Genomic DNA, 25874 nt, shown 5'->3' on the forward strand with positions numbered 1-25874 from the left:
TGGCATACACAAATGAAACAATGGCAGCTACGTCCTCCGTTTTTTTAACAAACTGTCGTAACAAACGGGCGAGATAAATAAAGTTTATATCTATCTAAGACTTGATAATAAAGTTCAGTCATAAAAAAGTAACTAAGTAAGCCCATATTCTCTTATCTCTATTAAAATGACTGTAAATCAGGGCTGCTGTAATCCCGTAATTTCCCCACTGAGGGACTAATAAAGGACTATCTTATCTTTTGGAGAAGGTGCTCCGCTGACCCTGCAGGAGCTGGTGGTCCAACATGGACGATAGTTTCTTCAGTGTCCTCCTCTCCACCAGCTGTTCCAGATGCTCCTGCTTGCAGCCGGCCTTCTCAACCAGTTTGTTAAGTTTCATTGTGACAATTTGACACGTCAGACAAGCACTTGGTGTTTTTTTATTTGCTGTTGTGGCACGAAAAACACATTTTAATGCAACTCTTGTAACTCATAAAAACACTTCAGAAACATTTAACGGGTCATTTGACTAAGAAAACAACTTCCTCCTAGTTTGACCTTGTTCAACAACAAATTAAATCCCATTGACGCTTCCGAGACGAAGGAAATACGGGCGCAACATTTGGGAATAACAGCATTTTCTGTTTCTGTCAACGTGGCGACGGCTGAGCTGGGAGCTCGCGGCTAACGGTTCAAACCACGGCGAAAACGCAGACGCAATTATATACAAATTCCAGGGAGCCAACCTGGAAACGGCAATACGAACAAGGCGTGTTTATTCACGCGGCACAGCAAGCGGATTCTGCACGAAGCCAAATAAAGTTGAAGTGGCGACGGCAGGATGCAGCGAGCTTTATTCCACAAAGGAATCCTCACAGCGCGCTGCGGGGGCAGACGTCCATGTCGTCCACAGAGAGCCTGCTGGCGTGGTGGGATGTCCAGTCTCGGAGGAAGAGCTCCCCCGCTTGGCTCTGGAGGGTCTGCTGGCCTCCTCTGATCACGGAGCCGGTCTGGTTCACCACCACGCCCGCGCCGGCCGTGTGGGTGAAGTAGTTCTCGGACCAGTTGGACGTCCCTGTGCACGAGAGCGCATGACTATGATTTACAAATGCACACAGAAAGATTCACAAATGCATTACAATCATTTATATAAATTTACCAAAAAAACAGATAAAAAGAAATGAATACATACAAATGTAGGAATATATTTGTAGATTGAATATATGTGTGAATTGTTCTGTGTGCATTTGCCCATTATGAACCTTAATGAACCTCCAACATGACGGTCAACAGGACCAACAGCCAACATGCTGGTGGGATTCACACCCTGACCACCGAGCATCAGCTTCCATCGAAGAAATGAAAATAAAGGGTTTTAGATGTTTGGATTTTCCAATTGATCTGTTGATCTGCAATGAAAGCAGGTTGAAATGCGTCTGCTAAGCTGGCAAACCTAAAAATAAAATTAAATAAATTCCACATTAAAAAAAATAATTCTCTGAACAAAGCCTCCTGTTTGAGAAGTGATTTACATGTGTTGCATGAAATGTTCTCCGCAGAATTAGTCGTACTTGTCAGGCAAAATGTAGGAGAGTAATAGGCACGATATTTCCGTCTGAAATGTATGTGTGTATGAAGGGAAGTGTATGGATGGAAGCGTGGAGAGTTACCAAGAATATACATTCTCGGTGACATTAAGCTCAGCTTAACAAGCGCAGCCCGTCCCAGTGGATCTTTCTCTGTTGTGTTTCAGAAGGCCAGTGATTGGTGACAACATACCGATGTAGACCACTCTGTCTGTGACCATGTACTTGGCGTGATTGACCCGTGCAAAGGGAATCTCCATCTGCTCCGCCGTTGAAGGCACTGTAAACATTTTCTGCACGGAAAACAAAAAACACCAGGAGTTCAGGACACGTCGGCATTCTGTTTGAGTCGCCGTCGTCCGAGTGATTGTGCAGGAAAAACGCGACGCACCACGTCGATGTCGCATTTCAGCTGAGGCCTGCCGAGCACCAGCAGGGACTGCAGGAAGGGGAACATGGGGCCGGGGGAGTGCTTCCAGCAGCTGACCAGCAGGCGCACCTGCACGCCTCTGGTGCAGGCGGCGGCGCGCAGGGCCGAGTCGATGGCCGGCCAGAACCTGAGAGAGAAGGACCAACACTAAGGGGGTTGGACACTAGTAGCCTCACCGTGCCGATCTGCTCTCTTCCAGTCGTGCAAGTCTCCTCCTCATACCGAAAAGGAGCTGCTTCGTCGGCCCAGTGTTGTGACTCAATAACCACTAGCTTACTCTCAAGTGTCTGAAACATCAGTGACTCGGCGGCGAGGTTGAAACCGTCGCGGCTCACCTGAGCGGCTCCGTGTACTGAGACAGAGGCAGGTAGTCCATGACGGAGATGTGAATGAAACTCCGGGCGTCGGTGATGACGGACAGGATGGCGGAGAGATCGTCGGAGCGGCCGCGGGCTGAGATCTGCGGCGGGGCGCTCTGCAGGAGACGGATGCAACGCCGGAGGTGAGAAGGGCGGGGGCAGGAGAGACGAGATGGCATCTCAGGATATTGTGATTCCTGTCGGAGGAGATATGTACTTACGGACAGGTAGACTCGAGCCGGCACTCCGTTGAACTTCAGGCGCAGGGGGTTCTGGGAGCTGGACAGCGCGGAGAGACGAGCGGGCCAGTACGGCGGCAGGAAGCCGTTGACGGCGGCGCCGATGCTCCAGTACACGCCGAAGAGCCGAGAGGCGTCCCGGGCCAGGCAGCTGCAGTTCTCCACCGACAGGCCGACCTCCTTCACCTCCATTCAACAAAAGCACACAGGGGGGGGGGCTTAGGTTTTGGTTTGTCTGCAGAAATGCTGTTAACTGGTCGCCACGTCAGCTCAGAGATCAGACCCACTGATGCAGACAGCGGCTACCTGACTGAGAGAGCGCCAGTCCATGTTGGCGCTGCCCAGGTAGAAGTGCTTTTGGTCCAGCACCCACAGCTTGGTGTGCACGATGCCCCCGGTCACAGCCTGGAGGTCCACCTCTCGGACTTCAGCACCTGAGAACAGAATAAAAAGAGTCATGACCCCAACCTGTCGGATCTAAGGAATTTATTTAAAAGCTGATTCAGTCGTGGTTTAACTTTTAATCACGTTGCACCAGACTGATTTTTTATTTATTTAAAAGGTTAAACCTCTGGTTTTGTTCACTAAACCTAGATCTAATTTGATTCTGTTGCTCCAAAACCCAATTAAAAATGTGATCCAGAGTAAAGTTACTCTTGAGTGGAACTTTAAAATGGCATTTTTCTTACTATTTTTTATTTGTTTTATGTGTTATTTTGCAGTTTTTTTAAGCATATTGCTGCATTAATTCAGACAACACGTTTTCTGTTGAACTAGCTCACTTTTTGGCTGGCAAGCTGTAATGTCTTGTGAAGCAGATTCAACTTTGAGTCGGGTTTAAACTGAGATTACTAAACCAAGATTAGCTTTTTGTGTGCGACAGAGCGCTGCCTACTTAAATAAATGTGCTCGGTTGCTCACTCTGACGAGGACTTCAAATGAAATGAATCTGTGTTGGTGCAACCGCCCGAATGTGTGTTTCAACGTAAGCACACAACAGAGGCAACACAACGAGCGCCACATTGTGGGGTGACAGCGTTGTGGGGTGACAGCGTTTGTAGTGGGGTGACAGCGTTTGTAGTGGGGTGACAGCGTTGTGGGGTGACAGCGTTGTGGGGTGACAGCGTTGTGGGGTGACAGCGTTGTGGGGTGACAGTGTTGTGGGGTGACAGTGTTGTGGGGTGACAGCGTTGTGGGGTGACAGCGTTGTGGGGTGACAGCGTTGTGGGGTGACAGCGTTGTGGGGTGACAGCGTTGTGGGGTGACAGTGTTGGGGTGACAGTGTTGTGGGGTGACAGTGTTGTGGGGTGACAGCGTTGTGGGGTGACAGCGTTGTGGGGTGACAGCGTTGGGGTGACAGTGTTGTGGGGTGACAGTGTTGGGGTGACAGCGTTGTGGGGTGACAGCGTTGTGGGGTGACAGTGTACCTGCTGCAGCCAGTTCTGCCGTGTCTTCCCTCGAGGTCTGGGGGCCGTTGACAGCAATCTGGAGGGTCACGCCTTTGGATTTGAGCCCTTTGAGGTGCTCAAAGACCTGTCTTCCCTGCAAATTGTGCGTCAGTGACATCGCACACGTTAGCGGTCCAAAACGATCACGGCTATCGTGGGATCAGAGCACGCCGCCGAACTGACCTGAGAGTCGCCGCCTCGCAGGGAGAAGTAGAAGGCGGTTATTTGCACAGAGCTGTTGGCCATGTCCAGCAGACGCAGCCAGCTGTCTGCGATGCTCCGTCTGGACGAGGGAAGGGACTGGTCGAGACCCACCGGGATGCTCTCCACCAGCTGCACCCTGAGCCGAGCAAAACGGGGGCGAGAGAGACACTTAGGACTCAACCAATCCTCACTTTTGCCACAGCTCACGGGCACGGAGCGTCTTACCGACAGTCGGCGCTGCAAGGCTCCGGCACGAAGCCCTCCAGCCAGTGCAGCTCCGGCACGAAGCCCTCCAGCCAGTGCAGCTCCGGCACGAAGCCCTCCAGCCAGTGCAGCTGCAGCTGAGCCGTGAGCTGAGCCACGGACAGGGGGAGGCCGTAGTGCCACATGTGCTGGCCGAGCCCCCCGAGAAGCAGCAAGGCGGCGGGCAGGATGCAGAAGAGCTTGAAAATGCAGCAGCAGGAGCTCTGCGGAACAAGACCAGCGCCAGTTTAACGGCTTGGACAAGAGGAAACAGCCGAGGGGCCGCACGCCGCAGCTGTTACTGCAGGGCGCGGTGGTGACATTCCTTTATTCGGACTCAGCGGAGACACAGAGACAACAGTACGAGGCAATAAAGATCCACTTGGCTCACCTTAGTTGACCTGGCCGACTGCGCTCGGGCGGATCCCTCTGACGCTAGAGGGAAGGTGGAGTCAGCGGCCTCGGCTCTCTCCCACGGCGGCTGTCCGTCCATGATAGCCTCCTCTTGGCTAACCTGGGTTTCGTGAAGGGCGTCCGATGTTTGCCCATCTCCGGAGGCGTTGAGGCCGACGCTGCTTCTGTACTCCTCTTCTGGGTCCTGCGGCGGCTTCTCATTCTCTGCCGGATGGCGAGACGCGGCGCGGTCAGCCTTTGTTTCCAACGCTCTGCGCCGGTCGGGCTCTGGTACGTGGTGCTCCGAGCCGCGCTGCGGTCTCCGGGTGGGCCTGGGGCGCACAGTCATTGAAGAGTACTGCGCCGGCTCGGCCAAGCCCCAGCTTTTGGATGCAGTAGTCCGAGAGGTACGAGCCGGACGTTTGTGCAACGCCGGGATCCGGGAGACGGGTCTCCCGCCTTTGCGGTTCATGTCTTCTTTCTTCTCGCGCTCCTTCCTCGCACGGCTGTCGCCGACAACCCACAGGCGGTCCAGCACAACGCTGCAATAATTCAGCTCCTGAGGAAGACACAACTTCAGGAATCAAAACACGCACCGTGTGGAGCTTATGTGAGAATCGCACACAGTTTAAAACACCAGCGGTTACAAAGACATTTGTAAACTCATTGCAGTCTTTCATCCCGAGTGTCGACGCCGTGCAACAAGACAACGACACGTTTCATGACCTGGAGAGGCTTCCGTAGCACTGCGATAGCTGGAGTAACCCCACCTATTCAAATGAGCCGCTCCCTCTGGTACACGTACACACTGTTCAACATATTATGTTGTCCTACTTGTTTATGAACAAGATAACAGTGTTCCTGTGGCAACGGCATTCTTCAACCTTACATTCTGAACTCTCCCTGAATGTGCAGCAGCATCCCTTTGCAAACTCCTTTGAATACCCCAAAGGATAAAGCCGGGGATGGCTCATCCGGGCGTGGCCGGTTCACAGGTCGTGTTTCTGCGGCCGCCGCATTCATTTCACTGAATGCTTTGTCGCCGTCCCGCTAACAACGAGTTCCCAAACAGTGTGTTTGTTTGTTTTACATGGATGCTACTGTGTAAATAATGTCTGGTGGTGGTGGTCTTGTCCGAGAAGGACAAGACCATCCTGACAAACTGTTAACGGGTGCTTTTTATTTTCATCGATGCCAGCCAATCGACTTTTTTTTCTTTCATAAATGCATATTTATTTTACAGATCCTTTCTTTTTAACAATTACAGACATGAAACATACCAAAATAGGACTGTCATTTAAATATTGTTTTTAAATTACTTAAAAATATATTTGGGGATTTACTGTAACATTTTATACTAAAAGTACATATATAGTTAATTTTATATATATATATATATATATATATATATATATATATATATATATATATATATATATATATATATTTCTATAAGTATAGTTGATTATCTGGGATCCTGACACTGATATTTCTGCAGTACGCTGATTAAGACACGTCGGTCTCGATCTAAACGACATCATGAGTGTCATTTAAGTGTCTATCTATCTTACTTTCTATCCATCTATATGATAAAATTGTAAGTAACAGTACATTTGTGGGGAGATATGCAAATATTGTATCGTTAATATTGTATAACAGGTTTTACTCTGTCTTTATCTATTATCTTTGATAATGTTGAAGTGAATCGTTCAACAGTAAAAAACAGCTTTGCAGCTATTGGCCACGCTCGTTAAGACGCTCTTAAGCGCTAAGAGCGTCTTAGGAGCTCTTAAGACGCTGTGAAAGAAGGACGTGTTTCTCAGAGTCGTTCTTAGCTTAAGACGCTCTTTCACTAAGAAGGAAACGTAAGATCAGTCTGACCCACTCTTAACAGCCTTCTTAGCGACTAAACGCTCACTGCAGCCGCGTCAGGGAAAGTTATATCTGACACTCAAAGGAATAATGAAACCATGCGTCATGATGAATGTGCGCCCACAGCTGTAGGACACGTGTCAGCTCCGCGCTGGAGCTGGCGTGGAGAGCAGCCGATAGCCTGGTTAAAACAGAATGCTTACTGTGATATTTTTTGGCGTGGTTAGGGCCAGCAGTAGCCAGTTGCAGTTCAGTAATAATGTGAAGTTGAAGGGCCGGGTCATGCCCAGGTCTGAGCTACAGGAACACAGGGGAAATTCTTTATTTATTATTTGTGTCAGTGTCCTGCAGCTGTGGGCAGCTGTGGGCGCACATTCCTCATGACGCATGGTTTTATTATTCCTTTGAGTGTCAGATATAACTTTCCCTGACGCGGCTACAGTGAGCGTTTAGTCGCTAAGAAGGCTGTTAAGAGTGGGTCAGACTGATCTTACGTTTCCTTCTTAGTGAAAGAGCGTCTTAAGCTAAGAACGACTCTGAGAAACACGTCCTTCTTTCACAGCGTCTTAAGAGCTCCTAAGACGCTCTTAAGAGCTCCTAAGACGCTCTTAAGAGCTCCTAAGACGCTCTTAAGCGCTCCTAAGACGCTCTTAAGAGCTCCTAAGACGCTCTTAAGCGCTCCTAAGACGCTCTTAAGAGCTCCTAAGACGCTCTTAGGGGGCTTAAGAGCGTCTTAACGACTCTGGGAAACGCGGCCTTCGGCTGAGCTCCAGCGTTTATAATGGCTGACTCGCGTTCATCGGCTGCTGCTGCGCCACCGCAGACTGTACAGCGACAAGAGAGCAAACTCCCGCACTACTCGTCCGCACAGCCGCACGTGGCTCGTCATTTGCTTGGTCGGCCCCGCTGGCTGCAGAAGCCCCCGACAGCGACACGTGTGTTCGTGTGTGTGCAGGTGAAGCACAGCCTACCGTCCCGGCAGCCTCCTCCAGCTCGGCGGGGACGCGCGTCTCCATCACTCGGCCGCCGAGGGACTCAGAGTCCGATGCGTCCGACTCCTGACGGGACGAGAGACCGGTACACGTTTCGTTTAGAAAGGAGGAAACACCGTCACCGCGCCTCGGTTACAGCCCAGACACCGTCGTGAAGAAAGAACTTACCATGAGCAGTAATTAGCTATTAACGGTTATATGCTACACAAATACGACACACACAGTGGTAGCGGCAGTATATGTATCGACATAAGTATATATCGATACATATAATCAGCAGTTTGAGTTGCTGTGGAAGCCGCACCGAGAGTATTCCTCTCGGGTCGGCGAGCGACGTCGCCGACTGTGAAGTTTTCCGCTGCGGAGGGAGGAAGAGGGAGGAAGAGGAGGCGGAAAAGCTGAGTAATAAAAATACACACCTCGTACGTAAACGTCTCGTGCGAGCGGGTGGACCTCCTCGGCGTTACCGGAGTCAGGGACTCCGCCTCGACGGACTCACTCGAGTAGAGAGTCTTCCTGGACCGCAGCACCATCGACATCTTGGCAGTCACTTTAACAATGATTTTCCCGCCTTATGCAAATGAGCTGCAGGTATGCAACAGTGAAGAACTATCTGGAGCAGGAGTCACCAACCTTCCTGGAACCCAGAGCTACTTCCAGGTACAAAACAATACGAAGGGCGACTTGTTTGATGCAAACTTCCTGAACAACAAAGTTGCACAGATCACCTTTTAATTATATTATATGTGAACTGTCTGATCACATATCAATGTTATTCCTCACAATAATTACTAACAATTTCCACAACAATGATGGTAGGAAAAACATGTTTTTATCACTTTGTTAGAAAAATGAAAATAAAGTTATATCCGTGCAAAAAATAATATTTAGTTACTACTTAATAGCTTATTGTGGAAAACAATAAGCTATTTTTGTGCTAAACAAAACAGAATAAGTGCAGATGTGTGAGCATCAGGTTGCATCAGTGGCTCAGTGAGCTGCTTTCCTCTACACATCTTTTAAAACAGGGTTGTAGATTTGATGCATACTCTCAATTCATGCTTAATGTTGAGCTGAGGTCTGTTTTCTGATGAGAGACGCAACAGCAGAAAGACCTCACGGCCAAGAATGAGACCGAGATGAGAGTTTTCATGTGAGACGGACAGTTAGTCGGTCCCGTCGGCGATCCGATGGAAGCTCAGGTCACCGCCCCGCCTCCTCCCAACTCCTCCTCCACCGTGCCGGCCCCCGTCGGTCCAGCGGGGTTTCACCATCCTCTACTCCGGCCTGTACGCCGCTCTGTTCCTGGTGGTGTACGCACAGATCTGGCTCCTCTACCTCTACCGACACAAGCGATGGAGCTACCAGAGCGTCTTCCTGTTCCTCTGGGCCGCCATCCGCACCACCTTGTTCTCCTTCTACATCAGAGACGCTCTGGAGGCCAACCACCTCCCCGTGGCCGTTCACTGGCTGCTCTACTGCTTCGCCGTCTGCCTGCAGTTCTTCACGCTCAGCCTCATCAACCTGTATTTCACTCAGGTAGGACCGGGACAACGGGGTCAGACACACCTGCTGCAATGCAGATGGAAGCACTGATGAATACGATGAATATGTGAAAGTAAGAACAAGTTTCTCGGTCTGTAAGAGGGGAATTCTTTTCAACGCCCGTCAGACAATGAGACCTTGTGGAGCTTTCAAGGGACTGAAACAACAACTAAACACTTTGTTTGCTTTCAGTTTCATTCTGAATGTCACATGTTGTGTTTACTCTGTTGCTTGTTTCTCTCTTGTGTCTCAGGTGCTGCTCAAGGTGAGAGAGACGTATAGCTCGGACGTGAAAAGAGGAGTGTAAGTTTCACCCTACAGCCAATACTCCGTTGCCCTCTTTTGTTCTGAACCCCCAATCTCGGTCAAACCATCGACGAGCACTAATCCCTTTCGCCTCCGCGTCCTCCCCAGGTGGCTGGCGCGGTGCGTGTACGGCGCCCTGAGCGCCGTCTTCCTGTGCGTTAACGCGGTCTGCGCGGCCCTCGGCGACAGACACACGCACACACACACGCACGCACACACACACACTTTGTGCCACTTCAGTCAAACAGTTTATTCTGCATTGAGTACAGATCACCCTATTGAAACTCTTTATACAGTATGTACACATTCAAATAAATCGGCAGTGGCGACAGAAGAGGGATGAATGTTAAAAGAAAAGAAAAAAGCAGCTGATCAAACTTCCCCTTTGTCTGTGACACTGATCCAGGTGTTGTGCAGCATGTCGACGTGGTTTTTACGCCGAGGGGGAAACCAGAGAGCGGGCAAAGACCTCGTGGACAGTAAAACCACCAAACACAAATCCGACCATCGTCTCCGTCACACAAACGGAGCAACAACTCCTCCACCTGATGAAAGCCAAACACCTGCAGTGCTGTTATTGCACTCGTCTTTCTGAGGGGAGGGGGCAACCAACGAAGCACCAGTCGTGCTGTTGCTTTCTGACGGCGCCGATCGTCGCGTCTCCTGTGTAGCCGGAGTCCAACTCGACGACGGATAAGGAACCTGAGCCCGTGGAAGGCGAGAGCCACGAGGAAGAGGAGGCGATGAAGAACCAAAGCAACGATCTATCAGCTCAGAGCTCCTGCTGGTCCGGAGCAACGTGTTCCCTTCCCCCACACCGAGTCAGAGCGCCAGGGTTCAGTTGTCGGGAGGCGGCGAGGACGACGGCGTCGTCTCCAGCTTGGGGAGGCGGCGGCGCCTCAGCTCGGCGGCACCGGGCTCTCCGTGCTCCTCCTCCACCACGCCCAGCTCTTCTTTTCTCTCCGTGTCCGAGGCGGTGGAAGCAGAGTCCGCTGGCTGAGGGGGGCCGCGGCGCCGTCCACCTGCTCAGCTGGAAAAAACATATCAAAATGTTCATGACTTTAAACCAAAAGTGTGCGTAAACAGTACAAAGTGATAATATGTAGTATTTAAACTAACAATGAGGATTCAAAGCATACAGTAAACCTTAAATGACTCAAATGAATGAGAGACAATAGTTTGATTAAAAGAATAAACATTTATATAGACGCCTGTATGTATGCTGCTGATACTTTGAGCCTCTTTCTTTAAAAAGCAGATTCATTATTTATAACTCAGCGTGAATGAACACATGAAACACATTCCCCCTTGGGGATTAATAAAGCATCTGTGATCCCTGCCAAGCACAGTCAGACAGCAAATGGTTTCCGTAACGGGTTTTAATGAATTCCTCTGCATCCATATGAAACCGTGAAAACTACGCAACACAAAGTAAACACACAACACACAACGTTAGCCAGCCAGCAAAACAGCTACAACAAAACAAAGCGCAAACAGATAACTGGACAAAAATACCTCGTTGGCTGCGTGCTACGAGAAGGAAATCCTCTGAACTTCTTCCCCCTCGACATTAGTTCTCTTCACTTTGCTGCGATGTCTGCACGTCTCGCTGGCGTGAAGGAGCTGGACTCCTCCTGGCGGAGACTGTCCGAGCTGCTGCTCGCTGCCGGAGGGGAAGCTGCCCCACTGGCGTTTGCCCCGCTAACGTTTGCCCCGCCGGCGTTTGCCCCGCCGGCGTTTGCACCGCTGGCGGCTGCGGCGCCGCCCTAGGCCCGAAGAGGACTGTGGAGAAACGGCAGCAGAGCGTCAATGACGCATCCCATCAAAAACGTACTCTTTGCACCCATTAGTTCTATTACGAGCCTTACATTTATCACATTTGGAAATTCTGCAAATTTCGGTTCTGCTCTCGAGGAGCCTCACCTACGCCAGCATGGTGACGGTGCTGAGTTGTGGTGGATGTTGGGCATGGCGGCGTCCAGCAGGCTGCGGGTGTTCTGGAGACACTGGAGCCTCCAGGCCCCGCCAACCGTTCATCTCCCTCAGCTCCTCCTCGGACAACCGGGACAGAGAGGGAGGAGGCATGGACGACACTGGAGGAGGAGGAGGAGGAAGAGGCGTTAACACAAACCGGTCCAGGGGAAACGTGAACGACAATAAATAGGGAATGAGGAACGTGTGTGTGGGAGTCAGTGCTTACCAAAGGGAGGCGGGGGAGGCACGAGCCACGGCGCCGTGGGGGAGGAGAAGGGGAAGCCCGGGATCGGTGATCCCGGCGCCATGGCGGCGTCTGCGGTCGACGAGGTGGCCTGGCTGGAGCCTAGTGGAGACAACACAACGCACAACGTTTTGGGTAGCATGGGAGCATTTTTCTTGTCCTTACTTGCTCCCTGGGCGGCCTCTGGCTGCGTTTATCCACGGTGGACCTGGTGGACCTCGTCCCGTGTGGTGGCATTCTGATGTGTGTCCGCATGGCGCAGGAGGATCAGTGTCACGCTGCAACACTCCGTGAAACCGATGCCTTGCTGAGGCCGGTGTCGTCCCCACCACCTCCAGGAAGCTCCCCACTGCGTAAAGACCAGGCTGAGGGCAACACTGCAGCGGGTTGGCCTCTGGATGTGTGGTGACACCAGCGTGACGAGGCGGTGGATCTCCACACGGGGAAGCCGGTACTTGGACTGGACGGCCCGGTCCGACAGCACATTGAGTGGAGAAGAGCTGACGCTCACATGCATTTATGTAAACCATCACATGCATTTATGTAAACCATCACATGCATTTATGTGAACCATCACATGCATTTATGTGAACCATCACATGCATTTATGTGAACCATCACATGCATTTATGTGAACCATCACATGCATTTATGTGAACCATCACATGCATTTATGTGAACCATCACATGCATTTATGTGAACCATCACATGCATTTATGTAAACCATCACATGCATTTAAACTATCTGGCTTCACGCAGGGCGACGCTGTTGGTTAGCAGAGAGGTGATGCTGTATTGCAGCCGTGGTGTCTCTCACGTGGACTTCAGCAACGTCTTTAGACGAGGAGCCTCTCTGGATGAGGTTCAGCAGAGTTCAGTTACACCTGTCAGCTTGCTCATATCTGTGAAGTACCACAGGTACAGGTACTTCACTACAGGTTGTTGATGTTTTATAACTAACGTAAACTCATATGCAGATGCCGAATGTGTGTGAAAACGTAATGAGTGATAGTAATGATTCATTTTATTTATGTAGCTACAGAAACACAGGGGAAATTCTTTATTTTTATATTGTTTTGCTATTATTTTTCTTGCAGCTGTGAGCGCACATTCCTCATAACGCATGGTTTTATTATTCCTTTGAGTGTCAGATATAACTTTCCCTGACGCGGCTGCAGTGAGCGTTTAGTCGCTAAGAAGGCTGTTAAGAGTGAGTCAGACTGATCTTACGTTTCCTTCTTAGTGAAAGAGCGTCTTAAGCTAAGAACGACTCTGAGAAACACGTCCTTCTTTCACAGCGTCTTAAGAGCTCCTAAGACGCTCTTAAGAGCTCCTAAGACGCTCTTAGCGCTTAAGAGCGTCTTAACGACTCTGGGAAACGCGGCCTTGTCTCTCCCGATGACGATCCTGCGGAGACAGAGTCGCATACATTCAGCACGCTCTGCTCAATAAATCCGTTGGTGTGTTCATTTAAAGCGTGCAGCTCCTCCATCTTGTTGTTCAGACTCTCAGTCTGCACCTTGAGGCTCACCTCCATCCGTGTCTCCTTCCTCAGCTCTTTGGCCTCCTTCCTCTCCACCTGGGACGACATGCAGGAAAACACGATAAGCTGAACTGAAGGAACAGTGTTTCCTGTTCATTACCTAGACTGTTCCCATGTTTGGGTTTGAGTGAAGTTGAGTATGTTTAATGATTCTAGTTCAGGATTTTCCAGCGATCGTGTCAAACTCGACCAACACTGAAAGTTCCCACTCCCTCCCTGGTCCCTAAACGCTCCTCACTTCCCTCTAGCCATGTGCTGCAGGCTGAGAGCAATCTTATGAGTCCAAACAAGGCTGATCCATCCTCTTTCAGCCATAAGCAAGTCAATGATTATTATTTTAATGGTCATATTGGCGATGTTGTGCGTATCTTGGTGAAGGTTGGTTTCCCAGCAGTCACACGAGGCTGCATTCATGATTTCATGAGGTTGTTTTTTGCAGAATAGAAAAGACCATCGCTTCTTGTGCCTTCTCCTTCAGCTCCTGGATCTCCCGCCTGGTTTCTCCCACGTCCTTTGACAAATTAAACGGGTGTTGAAGTTCATAACAATCCAGAATAATGGACAGAGCGCCGTGTGGGCAGCTTTCCAGGATGTACAGTGCAGGCTTTTGAATGAAAATGGTTTGCAAATGTACACCAGTGCAAAGGACTGGAACTGGGTGCAAAACATTTATCAACAAACATTTGCTGCTAAATAAGGAGGGAGCGTGGATATTTAATTGGGGTATTTGGAGTATTGAATATTTACAGTTGATTCTGCAGGGAATAAAAAGCAAAAAATAAAAGAATAAAAATAAGGATAAGTAAAATGCAAAACACAAAAACACACACGTGGCGCCCCCTAACGTCATCGTGACGTAAGGACTCAAACAAACAGGTGAAACACAACTCGTACAAAGCTTCTACAGTGAGCGTCTTCACACTGAGGAACTGTCACATGACCAACTGTGTGTCCCCGGATGTCATGGTCACAGAGCAGCTGGAGACAGACTGGGTCGGGATGTAATTAAAACATTTAAAGTTCAGTTTATAAACTTCCCACGTTTACCTCATGGGAGAATTTGTTGTTGTTTACAAGCATCAGTTGCTGTCTCACTCAGTCGGTGCTTCACTCTGAACATTCTGTGCCATACACACCCATTGTAAACTCTGAAACGGCCCCAAATGTTCCTAAACCTGGACAATAACTACATGGAGACTGTGCTAGCTATCCATGAGTCTCTGGCTCACACGTCTTACCTTCATTGTCTCCATGAAGACCTTTCTATCCTCCATGTGCTCCTGAACCCGGAGAGGAAGCTCAACCTCGCCTCTCTGGACAAAGTTCAGAAAACACACAAGTCACATGTCTGATTAGAGCTAATGGAGGTTTTGGAGTTTCACAAAGCAGAAAATAAAATGTCACCTCTTCTTCCTCCTTTAGTGAACCTTTTAAAACTGTTAAAACCATTATATACACATACACACACACACACATTATAAACACACACACACACACACACACACATTATAAACACACACACACACACTCGGGGAGTTAAACGACTAACTCAAAGACAGACACTACTGTGACAGGTGAGTGACAGACAGGTGAGTGACAGACAGGTGAGTGACAGCTCTTACTTAGTTTGGCTCCTTGTGTTCATTTTCTTAGCTGTGAAGGAGAGACAGGTGAGACTAAATTATATGCTGAGTGACAGACACACACACACACACACACACACACACACACACGATGCTTTAGAACAGTGATGACATCACACAGGTGCTTAAAGTCAGCTAATCAGAGCAGTCTCTCACACACTCAAACTGAAATATGATACATAGAAAGGCCACACACACAGACCAACTGCTTGCTCTTAGAGTGAATGTAATGCCAGACACACACACACACACACACACACACAGTATTGTCTGCGTGGAGCTGGATGGATCAGACTGCAGCAGGTCTGTCATCACTCACAATAACGTCTGTAGCGTCTGTAGCGTCAGGTTCACGGACACGGTGCTGTCTGTTCGCTACTCACTTCCGGTGTCATAACGCTCTGGTGAACGCCTTCAGTAGTGACAGAAGGAGCATTTAAACACAGAGAGGCTTCAAGGTCACTTGCATTGACTTTGTATGTCACGTTAATCAACCCGCGCGAAAATATTGCGGTGCGTTAGGTCTGAACATGACGTCATGGCGCTAAGCTTTAGCTAATGCTAGCATAGCAGCTAACGCAGGACTCAAGTGTCACGCATTTCGGTCTAAAGTCACGCCCTCCCGCCACACATCAACCCCCCCTCCTCCTCGTCAACGGCTCCCGGGGATATATGTCACGCTTGCCTGTCTTCAAAACTTGAGAGCCCTGCGCTAGCATAGCAGCTAACGCTAGCTAGCCACGTTAGTTACCTCGCTAGCTAGCAAGTTAAGTTAACTGAGTAGGCTAAAGTCAGCGGTTACATAGTAAGCCAACACGTTACCGAGCCTAACTACCTTGTCAGTTAGGGAACTAACTAGTTCTAACTAACTATAGTTCGCTAAAGAGTAGTTTAGCTATCTCCACTCAATTGTCCATCAAAATGCTAAGTCAGCGTTAGCTGCTATGGTCATGTTACGACCTGTGAACTACAGGGGACATGTTTCATTCATATTTAAACTCTGTATGAATTCTGTATGAGTTACAAACCGATTTCAATGTCTTTTTCAAACGCTAAAACTGTATTTACACTATTTAGACCATTAGCCGTTAGCAGACGGGCTCAACTGTACTCACCAAGAGACCAACGAGAGCCAGACACCGCAGCAGCCTGTGACGGGGCGTTCAGGGCCACGCGGACATTAAGATGTCGGCCGCAAAGAAAATCCTGAATCTTTTCTTAGATAGTCCAGTGCCACCTCAAAGCCTAATGCAGAGTCAGACAGCGTAATTAATTATTAATAAAACACACACAGCCTTAAAAAGCGTTCATGTCGTTATCTAGACTAACTGGTGAGCTGTATGAGTACATGCTCAGGCTTCAACCCTTTCAAAGCAGCATCGTGATTTATTCATACAATTACCACAACCAGAACCAGAGCTTTTTATTGTACCAATTACATTTATATTTTACAAGTACAGCGTTGTTTTAGCGTTAAAGATATGCATTTGAACCTCGTATTATGTACATTACAGATCATTTAATAAGGTGCAATAAAAAATACCCCAAAACATATTAACAAATATTACATTACACAAATTAGAAGAAAATGTAAAAGATTAAAAAAACAGCACATACAGACAGCAATCTCAGTTTGAAGGTTTGCGTGTCCTTTAGTCGGCGCTGGCTGTGGAACCGGCAGAACCAGCTGAACATGAAACGTTCTCCCCGGTGCAGGTCACTGGACGACTTGCACTCCTAAAGCCGACCTCCAAGAGGTTCATCAGCTCGGCTCTGATGGAGTCAGATGGAAACCTCCAAGGTTCCTATGCAAGAAGACCAGACCGTTTCTCTCCATTACTACACCGTGAGCTACAATTATAGTATTCAACAGTTTGGGCTTCATTTATAATGTATTGAATTTCTCATAAAGCACTGTCAAAATATGAAAAAGAGAAGTTCTCAGCGGCCGGTCGTAGGATCAAATCCCAGCTGCGTGCCTCCTCTGCTGTGCAGCCCCTAACAGCTGGACGCCGCGCCTGCAGTGGACAACCAGCAGGGTGATGATGTGCAGGAGTCCTGAAAGCAAACCCCCTGAATGAGCAGCAGATGAAACAGTAGAGACCGTTTTCAAATTCTCATTCATATAAATATGTATATTTTTGCCCATATAAGGTTGATCTCTGCCAGTGTGATCCACGTGTTGCTTTACAGGTTTGTTAAAGAAATGTCAGCAACAGACCGAGAGTTCAGCCGATACTGACAGGCTTTCTTCTTCAGTTATCACACACACACACACACACACACACACACACACACACACACGTCAGTATAAATTTAAGATTAAACTGGTTGCAGATCCACTTTTGACTTTAACATCCACCAGAAGATAAAAAGTCATCTTTAAATCCACGAGCAGCAGAATTGTTGAGCTGCCGAGGAACATTTCACCGCTCAGAGAAAGAACAACACGTTGACGTTTTTCCTCCTCGAGTAACACCTGACAGGTATGTTTCAGGGCCGAGGGTTTGAATCCTGAAGAGGGCTTGGTGGATGCAGGCTGGTTTCCTCAGAGAGACACAGGAAGTCAAAGCAGACCAACATTCTGGACACATGAACACCAGCTCTACCGCTCACTGCCCCAACCAGCACAGCAAGCAATTCATGGAGCGTTTACAAAGTGTCAGATCCGAGTGTAAAATGAGAATACATGTCTGTTACTGACCACAACTCGTCTGCAGACGGATATATCTATCTATATATATATATATATATCTATCTATATATATATATATATATATATATATATATATAAATATATAAATATATATATATATATATATATTTATATTTATATATATATATATATAAATATATAAATATATATATATATATATATATAAATATATATATATTTATATATATATATCTATATTTAGATATCTATATATATATATATATATATCTATATATATATATATATATATAGATAGATATATATATATATAGATACATATATATATATATATATATTTATATATTTATATATATATATATATATAAATATATATAGATATATATATCTATATATAGATACATATATATATAGATATATAGATATATAGATATATAGATATATGTATACAGAGACGCTGCTGGTCCTACCGCTCTGCAACTCAACACTAGCGGTTCGCTCTGCTCTCTGGGGCGTCCAGCAGCGACAGCGTCCTTGTTTTGGTGGCCGCTCCGCTCACAGGCCAACCCCAATGAGTCTGCAAAGAAACCTCAAGTTTACCCAGTCTAACGCTAAGAAGGTCCATTACGGTAATGGTGGAAAAAAAACAGCAACAAACATGTCTGTGGGGGTGGAAGTGAGCAGCTGTAGAGAATCAGAGGAGACACTTTGACTGGCGTTTCACTTCTTTGGAAATAATATGATGGCATTGTAAATAATAGTATTATAGTTTATGAGAGTTCTACCACTTGCTGGCCCACCTAAACCCCTTAATAAAGGCCACTTTTATGTCCCCACAAACACACAGAAAGACAGTTGAAATGGACAGAAAGAAAGTCATTCTGGGAGGAATCAGTGTGCCTTTCTGGATGTGTGAGGAGTACAATAATGGGTCCTGTCTTCAGCTGGATGAAAACTGCTTCACGGAGATAAACAAATCTCAAAACGTTTGGACATGAACACATATGAAAGCCTATATAACACGGACACTCAATGCTTTGGGGAAACAAAACTGTTTGAGAAGATGTAAAATAGGTTAAATTTCATTCCGGTAACCTCAAAAGCTTCGCTCATGTTCATTTTCAATTGTTCAAAAGAGAAATATTATGGAAAGTCAACTACGTTTATTCTTATTAAACACGCATATAATTTACCTACCTGGTTGATTAATTTATTACAAATAAAAATCCTGCATTGAATGGTACAGAAGAGGTCAAAGGGCCAAGGTGAGAAGATATATAGTGTTGGTCAAAGGCTTTGGTCCAAATGCCATTGAGATACAACAAGTTTGACAAAATCTTACAAGAACACAAACCAGATGAATTGTCTCTCTGTACTTCTACCATGTTACCTGTCTTGTGACCCCTCAGAGTGACCTCTGGAGCTTTAGGGATGCAGACCATCATGCTGTTACTGTTACTGTCATCACCAACATATAACCTGATCTGTTTTGACTCTGCTGTCAGTGTCTCAGCACCTCTGACTAAATCACATCATCTTAACGTAGCACTTTGGTCTCCAGAAGGATTCAGCTCTGTGTTGTGTGTGAACACTGTTTGAAGAGTTGACTGTATGACTTATGTTCTCAAACTGAAACATGGAGAGCACAGTTACTCTCACACTTCTAAGATGTCTCACATTGTTTATAGTAGTCAAATGATTCTTAGACGTTGTTGCCTGTTTACAGCCGTGTGTCTATATTTCTGCATGTACATTTAGATAAGTCATATTCATTGAATGTGTACACACCTAAAGCTGATTCTGATTATATAAATAATAATATATTAATTAAGGTAGTTTGCTGTTCCTGTGAAACTGAGTTTAGTGGCTAAAATACCCGATGGCTATTAGTTACTGTTTCTTAATTAATTAATTCGTTTAACCACTCTTGGACGGATAAAACAACGAGTCTAAGCGTGTATGTATTTCAACAACGGTAGAAAAACAGTGTTTCGCTCCGTTCTTTACTGAATTCTTGTCTCAAAATAAAAAAGGTTCGACAGTGTACAATACGTGAGCTCAGACGTCACAATTTATCTATGAATATTCTAATTAATGCATGTGCAAAACATATTCTAACTTAAAAGCAAAATAAAATACAATTATGCAATCACTATAATATGAATCTAAATAATATAGTATAAACATCTGAGTCTAAATTACTGTTAAAATTATAATATGGAAATTGGCACTAACATTCCGGCCCCTAATTGCTCATCAAGGGGATGACAATTACCTAACTAAACTAAAATCAATTTCTATATTCTAAACATTTCTCTCTTTCACTAAGGCCTAAACTAACATAAACACCTTAGACTAGTCCAGATGAGGCCTACAAGATAAACAACTGTAGAAATACTAAATCCTAAATAACAATGTCTTTTATTGTCCATGAGATCCTTCCATCTCGAGCAGGAGACACAACTTAGTTATGGGTCTCTCTAAGGTGTTGGTCTTCGTTTTGACAAGGGCCCGACGGACGAAACCTTTGGCGTCGGGAATTGTCTTCTCCACTCTTCCCATCAACCAGGACCCTCTTGGAGCTCTCTCATCCACGATGAGTACGATGTCTCCCTCTTTTACGTTCCTCTTCTTGTCCAGCCACTTCTGCCTTTCTTGTAGGAGGGGCAAGTATTCTCTAGACCAGCGCTTCCAGAAGATGTCGGAGATGTACTGCACTTGCCTCCATCGTCGTCTGGTATATAAATCCTCCTTTTTAAACACGCCTGGAGGGAGTGCTGGTTTTCCTTTAAGAAGGAGAAGATGATTTGGCGTCAGTGGCTCAAGGTCGTTCACATCATCAGATGACTTGGTTAGTGGTCTGCTGTTGATCACTGCTTCAACTTCACACATTACAGTTTGCAGACATTCGTCGTTGAGTGACTGAAGCTTCAGAAGGTTGGTAAGTATCTTCCTGACTGTTCTTATCTGTCGCTCCCAGACACCACCGTGGTGCGACCCAGCAGGCGGGTTGAAGATCCAAGTGACTCCTTTTTGCAGTAGAGCTTCAGAGATCTGGGACTGGTTCCATTCTTTCATTGCCCTGCGGATCTCGTGTTCTGTAGCTACCAGGTTCGTTCCGTTATCAGATCTCATAATCTCGACTTGTCCTCTTCTGGCTATGAAACGTCTTACTGCGTTGATACATGAGTCGGTGTCGAGAGAGTGTGCGATTTCTATGTGGACTGCTCTGACTGTAAGACAAGTAAACAGGACTCCATAACGCTTTACTTGTGCGCGTCCACGCTTTGCTTCAAAGGGGCCGAAATAGTCTACACCGACGTTAGTGAATGGTGGATGGTCAGGCAGTAGACGATCAGGCGGTAGATTCGCCATCTTCTGTTCACTCACGGCAGCTTGACTCTTTCGGCATTTCACACACTTTGAAAGCACACTTCTCACCGCTGCGTTTCCTTTGCATATCCAGACCCTTTGTCTCAGCTGAGCAAGGGTATGGTTCCTCCCTCCATGTCCAATTTCCTCATGAGCATTCCTGATGATCAGGGTCGTGATGTGGTGATCCTTAGCCAGGATAGTTGGATGCTTTGTGTGTTCTGGCAAGGCTGCCTGGTGCAATCTTCCACCAACCCGGAGAACCCCATCTTGAAGGAAGGGATCCAGCCTCACGATGGAACTGCTTCTCCTGATCTTTTCACCTTTCTGCAGAGCGCGAAGCTCCTCATGGAAGGTTTGACTTTGGTCAAACTGAATGATCGCAGTTTCTGCTCTTCTGATGTCCTTGACAGTCAATTGAGTTCCTTTCAGGGTAGATTTCCATTTCTGCATGTGGTATTCAACTGTCTTGGGTTTTGCGTCATGACTTTCTGAAGATTGGGCTTGCGACTCTAACTTCTTCCTTGTTTCGCACAGACTTTGAAGCAACTCCTTCAGCCTCAACATCCAGGCGACCGCCTTCTTCAGGCTGTGCCAGTCGGAGTAGTGATGAATCAGCTTGAAGAGAGGGTCTGTGCTTGAGTCTACAGTCTTGATGATGTTCACGCTGATCGTACGCTTCACTTCAGCGTCGTCTTCACTTATCTCTCTTGAGAACTCTGATAGGACAGGCCAATGCGACTCACTCTTGTCTAGGAAGTCAGGACCTTCAATCCAGCTCTGACACTTTATGAAGTGCTCAGCCTTCATTCCTCTTGATGCATAGTCAGCTGGGTTAGAAGCTGTGTTGACGTACTTCCACTGTACTGGCCTTGTGTTCTCTCTGATTGTCGATACTCTATTTGCTACGAATGTTTTGAAACGAGCAGCGTCATTGTCGATGTACCGGAGGACAGTGGTGCTATCTGTCCATAGCACAGACTCTTTGAGGTCCATCCGAAGCTCTTCCTTCATGAGCTTATCCATCTTCACTGCAATGGTAGCCCCGGTGAGCTCGAGGCGTGGGATTGTGACAGGTTTAAGCGGCGTCACTCTGGATTTCCCTAGAAGAAATGCGCAGTGGACTCGACCGTGATGGGGAACGTACCATACTCTGCCGTCGTTGCGATTGCGCTCGTCTTCAGGGACTTCCACTGCGTAGCCTTTGTTCAGCAGGTCTGACATGAAGGTCTTGTAGTCATCATGGAAGCTGGAGTTCTTAGCGAGTTTCCTTTTCAGGTTTGATGCCCGTTGCTCGGCAACACATTTATTGTTTGGCATCACCACATATTTGTTTCTGAGAGGCATCCCAATGCTGTAGTGCCCATTGACTTTCTTGATTGTCTCAGTCACAGACTTCATAAACTGAACATCTTCTCGTGACATTTCTGACTTCTCTTCGCAGGCTTGCTCTGGAAAGTCGTGGTTGTATTGCTGCAACAGCATATTGTCCATGCCACTGACTGAGATTCTGTTGACTGAAGCCCTTAGACTGCAGTGACTTGACTTGAATTGTCTTGATTTGTGGTGGTCGTCATGTTTCTTGAGAGGGCCATTTACGACCCACCCGAGAGTCGTCTTTACTGCGTAAGGCCCGTCATCTTGGCTGTGGATTATCTTCCACGGCTCCATCGCAGAGTGAGCGTTCATTCCAATCAGTATCTCAACATCTGCGTCGATCTGTGGTAACCGTACTTCTTTACGCAGATACGGCCATCGTTCCAGGTCTTTTTCAGCAGGAACATTGTCCTTCGTTACAGGTATGTCTGTGTGGGTGTAGACGTCTGGCAGGCTTACGTAATTGCTCTCTGTTAGACCGCACACTTCCAAATCTGAGAGCACGTAGCAGGACACAGGCTTCTCCTGGCCCATAGTGCGGAGCAGCACTTGAGTCTTCTTGCCTTGTACGCCGAGCTGTCTCATCAACCGTTCGGAGCAAAACGTAGCAGAACTTCCTGAGTCCATGAACGCGTACGTCTCTATTGTCGTGTTGCTCCTCTTGGATTTGATGCGCACAGGCACGATAGACAGGATACAGTCATTGCCTCCGGCCCCGGTGACAGCTGTGACTTCACTCTTGGCTGACGCATTTTCTTGTGGAGCTGAGTGTCCGCTGGTAGAGCTTTGACCTTTCTCAGGCTTAATGTTCTCCTGGTCGGTGCTCTCATCCCATTTGCTGTGAAGCAGGCTTGGGTGTTTCTTGCTGCAGATTTCACAACTGGCTCTCTTTTTACAGTCTTTTGCCATGTGCCCTTGGGTCAGACACCCGAAACAAAGTCCTTTACCTTTAATAAACTCAATTCTCTCTTTGTTTGGCAGATTTCTTATTTTGTAACACACGCACAATGTGTGTCTGTTGTTGCAGTACATGCATGGCTCTTGAAACGCGTTGCTTGTCTGCTTGTTCTTTCTTAGTTCTGAGGCACCCCCTTCGTCTGGCTTAACACTTGTAGCACAGCCAGTGGTTCTTTTCGGTCCGCCTCCTTGGGCAAATTTAAAGTTTGACTTGCCTTTTTCTTTTGCTTCAGAGTACTCGTTGACGTCACCGAACAGTGGATCTGAAGCTATCCTAGCTTGTCTGTTGATGTACGTCGTGAGATCAGAGAACTTTGCTCTTCTTCCTTCTCTTTCTTGTATGTCGAAAGCTATAACTCTCCATCTTTCACGAAGTCTAAAGGGCAACTTTGAGAGGACAATCCGCAGGTTGCTTGGGCTGTTCATCTCCTCAAGGTATTCCATGTCCTTCATGACATTGTTACATCCGATGAGAAAGATGGAGAAGCTGTGAAGTGACTGTGCATCTTCTGCTTTGACTTGAGGCCATTTGAGAGCCTTGTCAATGTAGGCTGTGGCTATTTTATACTCATTACCATAGTGATAGATCAAAAGCCTTCTTGCTTCATTGTAGCCTTGTTGTGCGCTCATGTGTTGGCAACTTCTCACAAGTTCTCTTGGTTCACGGCTGGTGAATTGCTCTAAGTAGTACAAGCGGTCTTCATCATTGTCTGTACGACTGTGGATGATGTGCTCAAAGGCCTTCAGGAATGGCAGGAACTCTAAAGGATCGCCACTGAATACAGGGACTTCTCGTTGAGGTAAGTTGGCTAGTCTCTGTTGTGTGACTAACATTTCTGTGATGTTCTTCTGATTCAATATCATTTCGCCAAGTTCAACTTGCCTTCCATTGGAATTTGTACTTGTGTTGTTGTTTTCATCTTTTACTTGCACATAAGACTTGTGTCTAGCTGGATAGTGAGAAGCACTGTTGTATTGGCTAACTCGAAGACTGCTGGTTAGCTTTGGTCTGACATCTGGAGCATGATGTTCGATGGTTGCTGCTGTAGGCATGTTCTGGACGAGGTAGAAATTCATCCCATCGTTGTCCATGTTATCATACTCATCCATAACTTTTAGCCTTGCTGTGGACTCTGCGATAGCAGTCTCGACATCTAGCTCCTCCATTTGAGCCTTCAACTGAATCTGCTTGGCTTTCATTTGAGCCTCTTCCAACTGCAATGCCTGTTTCTTCTTAAGTGTGGCTGCGCGTGCGAGTAGGGCTGCACGGTTAGCTTCCTCGTTTCTACGCACAGATGAAGCATGAGATGACGCTTTGGATGACTTTGAGTGTCTGCTGCATGCACTTTGTGCGGTGACTGAACTATAATTTTCTTTTACAGCAGATGCACTGTCGTCTGGATCCACGTCTTCAGCGACAGACTCAGCTTGCTGCGTTGTCGCAGCAGTCTTCGGAGTTATATTTTCTGTAGCAGCCTGTTCGTTATCGACATTAGCGTGTCGTCTTGCCTTTATTATCCACTGCTCCAATCTGGTCAAAAAGTTCTCATACTTTATAAGATTTGGCTCACTCCAATACTGCTGGTCAGCTTCCCTTTCATCATCAGATAACAGTTCACTGACTGCGTCGTTCACTTCAGCAAACTTATTCAGGAATTTGCAGTACTCACTGAGATGATCCTTTTCCACTTGGAGTGCATTGGAGCCATTTATCATGAGAATTTCTATTTCCTCTGCTTTGGAGACAAGGCGTACTAAAGCACGTTTCCTGAGCTTCATCTGCTCATCAAGTTTCATTTCTAGGGCCTTTGTGGTCAACTTGATCTTTCTTTTTATGTCTAGCTCGACATTGCCTTCCATCCTGGTTTCATTTGAATCAGACATTTCAAAAGGCTATTATTGTTAGACAAGTCTCTTATTATAGCAAGCTCTCGCAAACTTCTGAAATCCAGATCAACAGTCCTTTAACCTCAAAACATGTGAATGCTTTCCAGAAAAGATTCCAGGACTGTGTTTATTTTCAGAATAAAACTTGAGCTTCTTCTGGGCAAATATGACAAGCTAGCAATATCACTCTTCTCAAATGTCCTGTGTGGCCAATGTCCAGTAGCACGTCTTATTTGTTCATTCAGTTCCGTTCTTTGTGTACTTATCCATCATCGTGGAAGTCAACCGGATGTCCGGTCAGCTGAGCAGCGTTGTAAACGGCGCAAGCAAATTCTTCAGTTGGTTAGCTTCCTTCGTCCGCGACTCGCCTTATCACACCGGCACAAGCAAATTCTTCAGTTGGTTAGCTTCCTTCGTCCGCGACTCGCCTTATCACCGGCACAAGCAAATTCTTCCGTTGGTTAGCTTCCTTCCGTTGGCAGCACGATGATCTTCTCTCGCTCTCGGCGACTGTTTTTCTACTTAATTTAGTGGCTAAAATACCCGATGGCTATTAGTTACTGTTTCTTAATTAATTAATTCGTTTAACCAGTCTTGGACGGATAA

At 46.9% G+C, this 25874-nt stretch overlaps 1 protein-coding gene across 8 annotated transcripts; it reads right to left on the reverse strand.

Annotated features, from left to right (window-relative positions):
* Positions 1-811: 811 nt before the first annotated feature.
* Positions 812-16979, reverse strand: LOC137801464 (5'-3' exonuclease PLD3-like). Of its 8 annotated transcripts, none has more exons than XM_068598916.1 (22): positions 16619-16979; positions 16117-16246; positions 15321-15413; positions 14981-15011; positions 14597-14671; positions 13347-13394; positions 13046-13222; positions 11797-11916; positions 11520-11689; positions 11112-11378; positions 8165-10626; positions 7725-7811; positions 4880-5440; positions 4471-4712; positions 4225-4381; positions 4021-4135; positions 2900-3027; positions 2576-2779; positions 2331-2470; positions 1957-2122; positions 1759-1858; positions 812-1054 (listed from the first exon to the last, which is right to left on the reverse strand). In XM_068598916.1, exons 11-22 carry the CDS (start codon positions 8282-8284, stop codon positions 852-854), a joined length of 2223 nt encoding a protein of 740 aa, XP_068455017.1. In that variant the 5' UTR covers positions 8285-10626; positions 11112-11378; positions 11520-11689; positions 11797-11916; positions 13046-13222; positions 13347-13394; positions 14597-14671; positions 14981-15011; positions 15321-15413; positions 16117-16246; positions 16619-16979; the 3' UTR covers positions 812-851. The 8 variants fall into 8 exon arrangements, with proteins under 8 accessions (XP_068455017.1, XP_068455014.1, XP_068455016.1 ...); XM_068598913.1 differs by having other exon boundaries at positions 11797-12717; XM_068598915.1 differs by having other exon boundaries at positions 12633-13222.
* Positions 16980-25874: the final 8895 nt, after the last annotated feature.

This window comes from Clinocottus analis, unplaced genomic scaffold (assembly GCF_023055335.1).
Source record: "Clinocottus analis isolate CAN_PGR_092001 unplaced genomic scaffold, fCliAna1.0.p SCAF_41, whole genome shotgun sequence".
Lineage (NCBI taxonomy): Eukaryota > Metazoa > Chordata > Actinopteri > Perciformes > Cottidae > Clinocottus > Clinocottus analis.

Bases quoted from the DNA above. Each gene is read 5' to 3' on its own strand.
- LOC137801464 (XM_068598917.1), bottom strand. From the start codon at position 8,284: ATGTCGATGGTGCTGCGGTCCAGGAAGACTCTCTACTCGAGTGAGTCC. The intron at 4,136-4,224 runs GTCAGTTCGGCG...CACAATTTGCAG, and splicing joins TGCGAGGCGGCGACTCTCAG to GGAAGACAGGTCTTTGAGCA. The intron at 2,780-2,899 runs GTAGCCGCTGTC...TGTTGAATGGAG, and splicing joins ACTGGCGCTCTCTCAGTCAG to GTGAAGGAGGTCGGCCTGTC.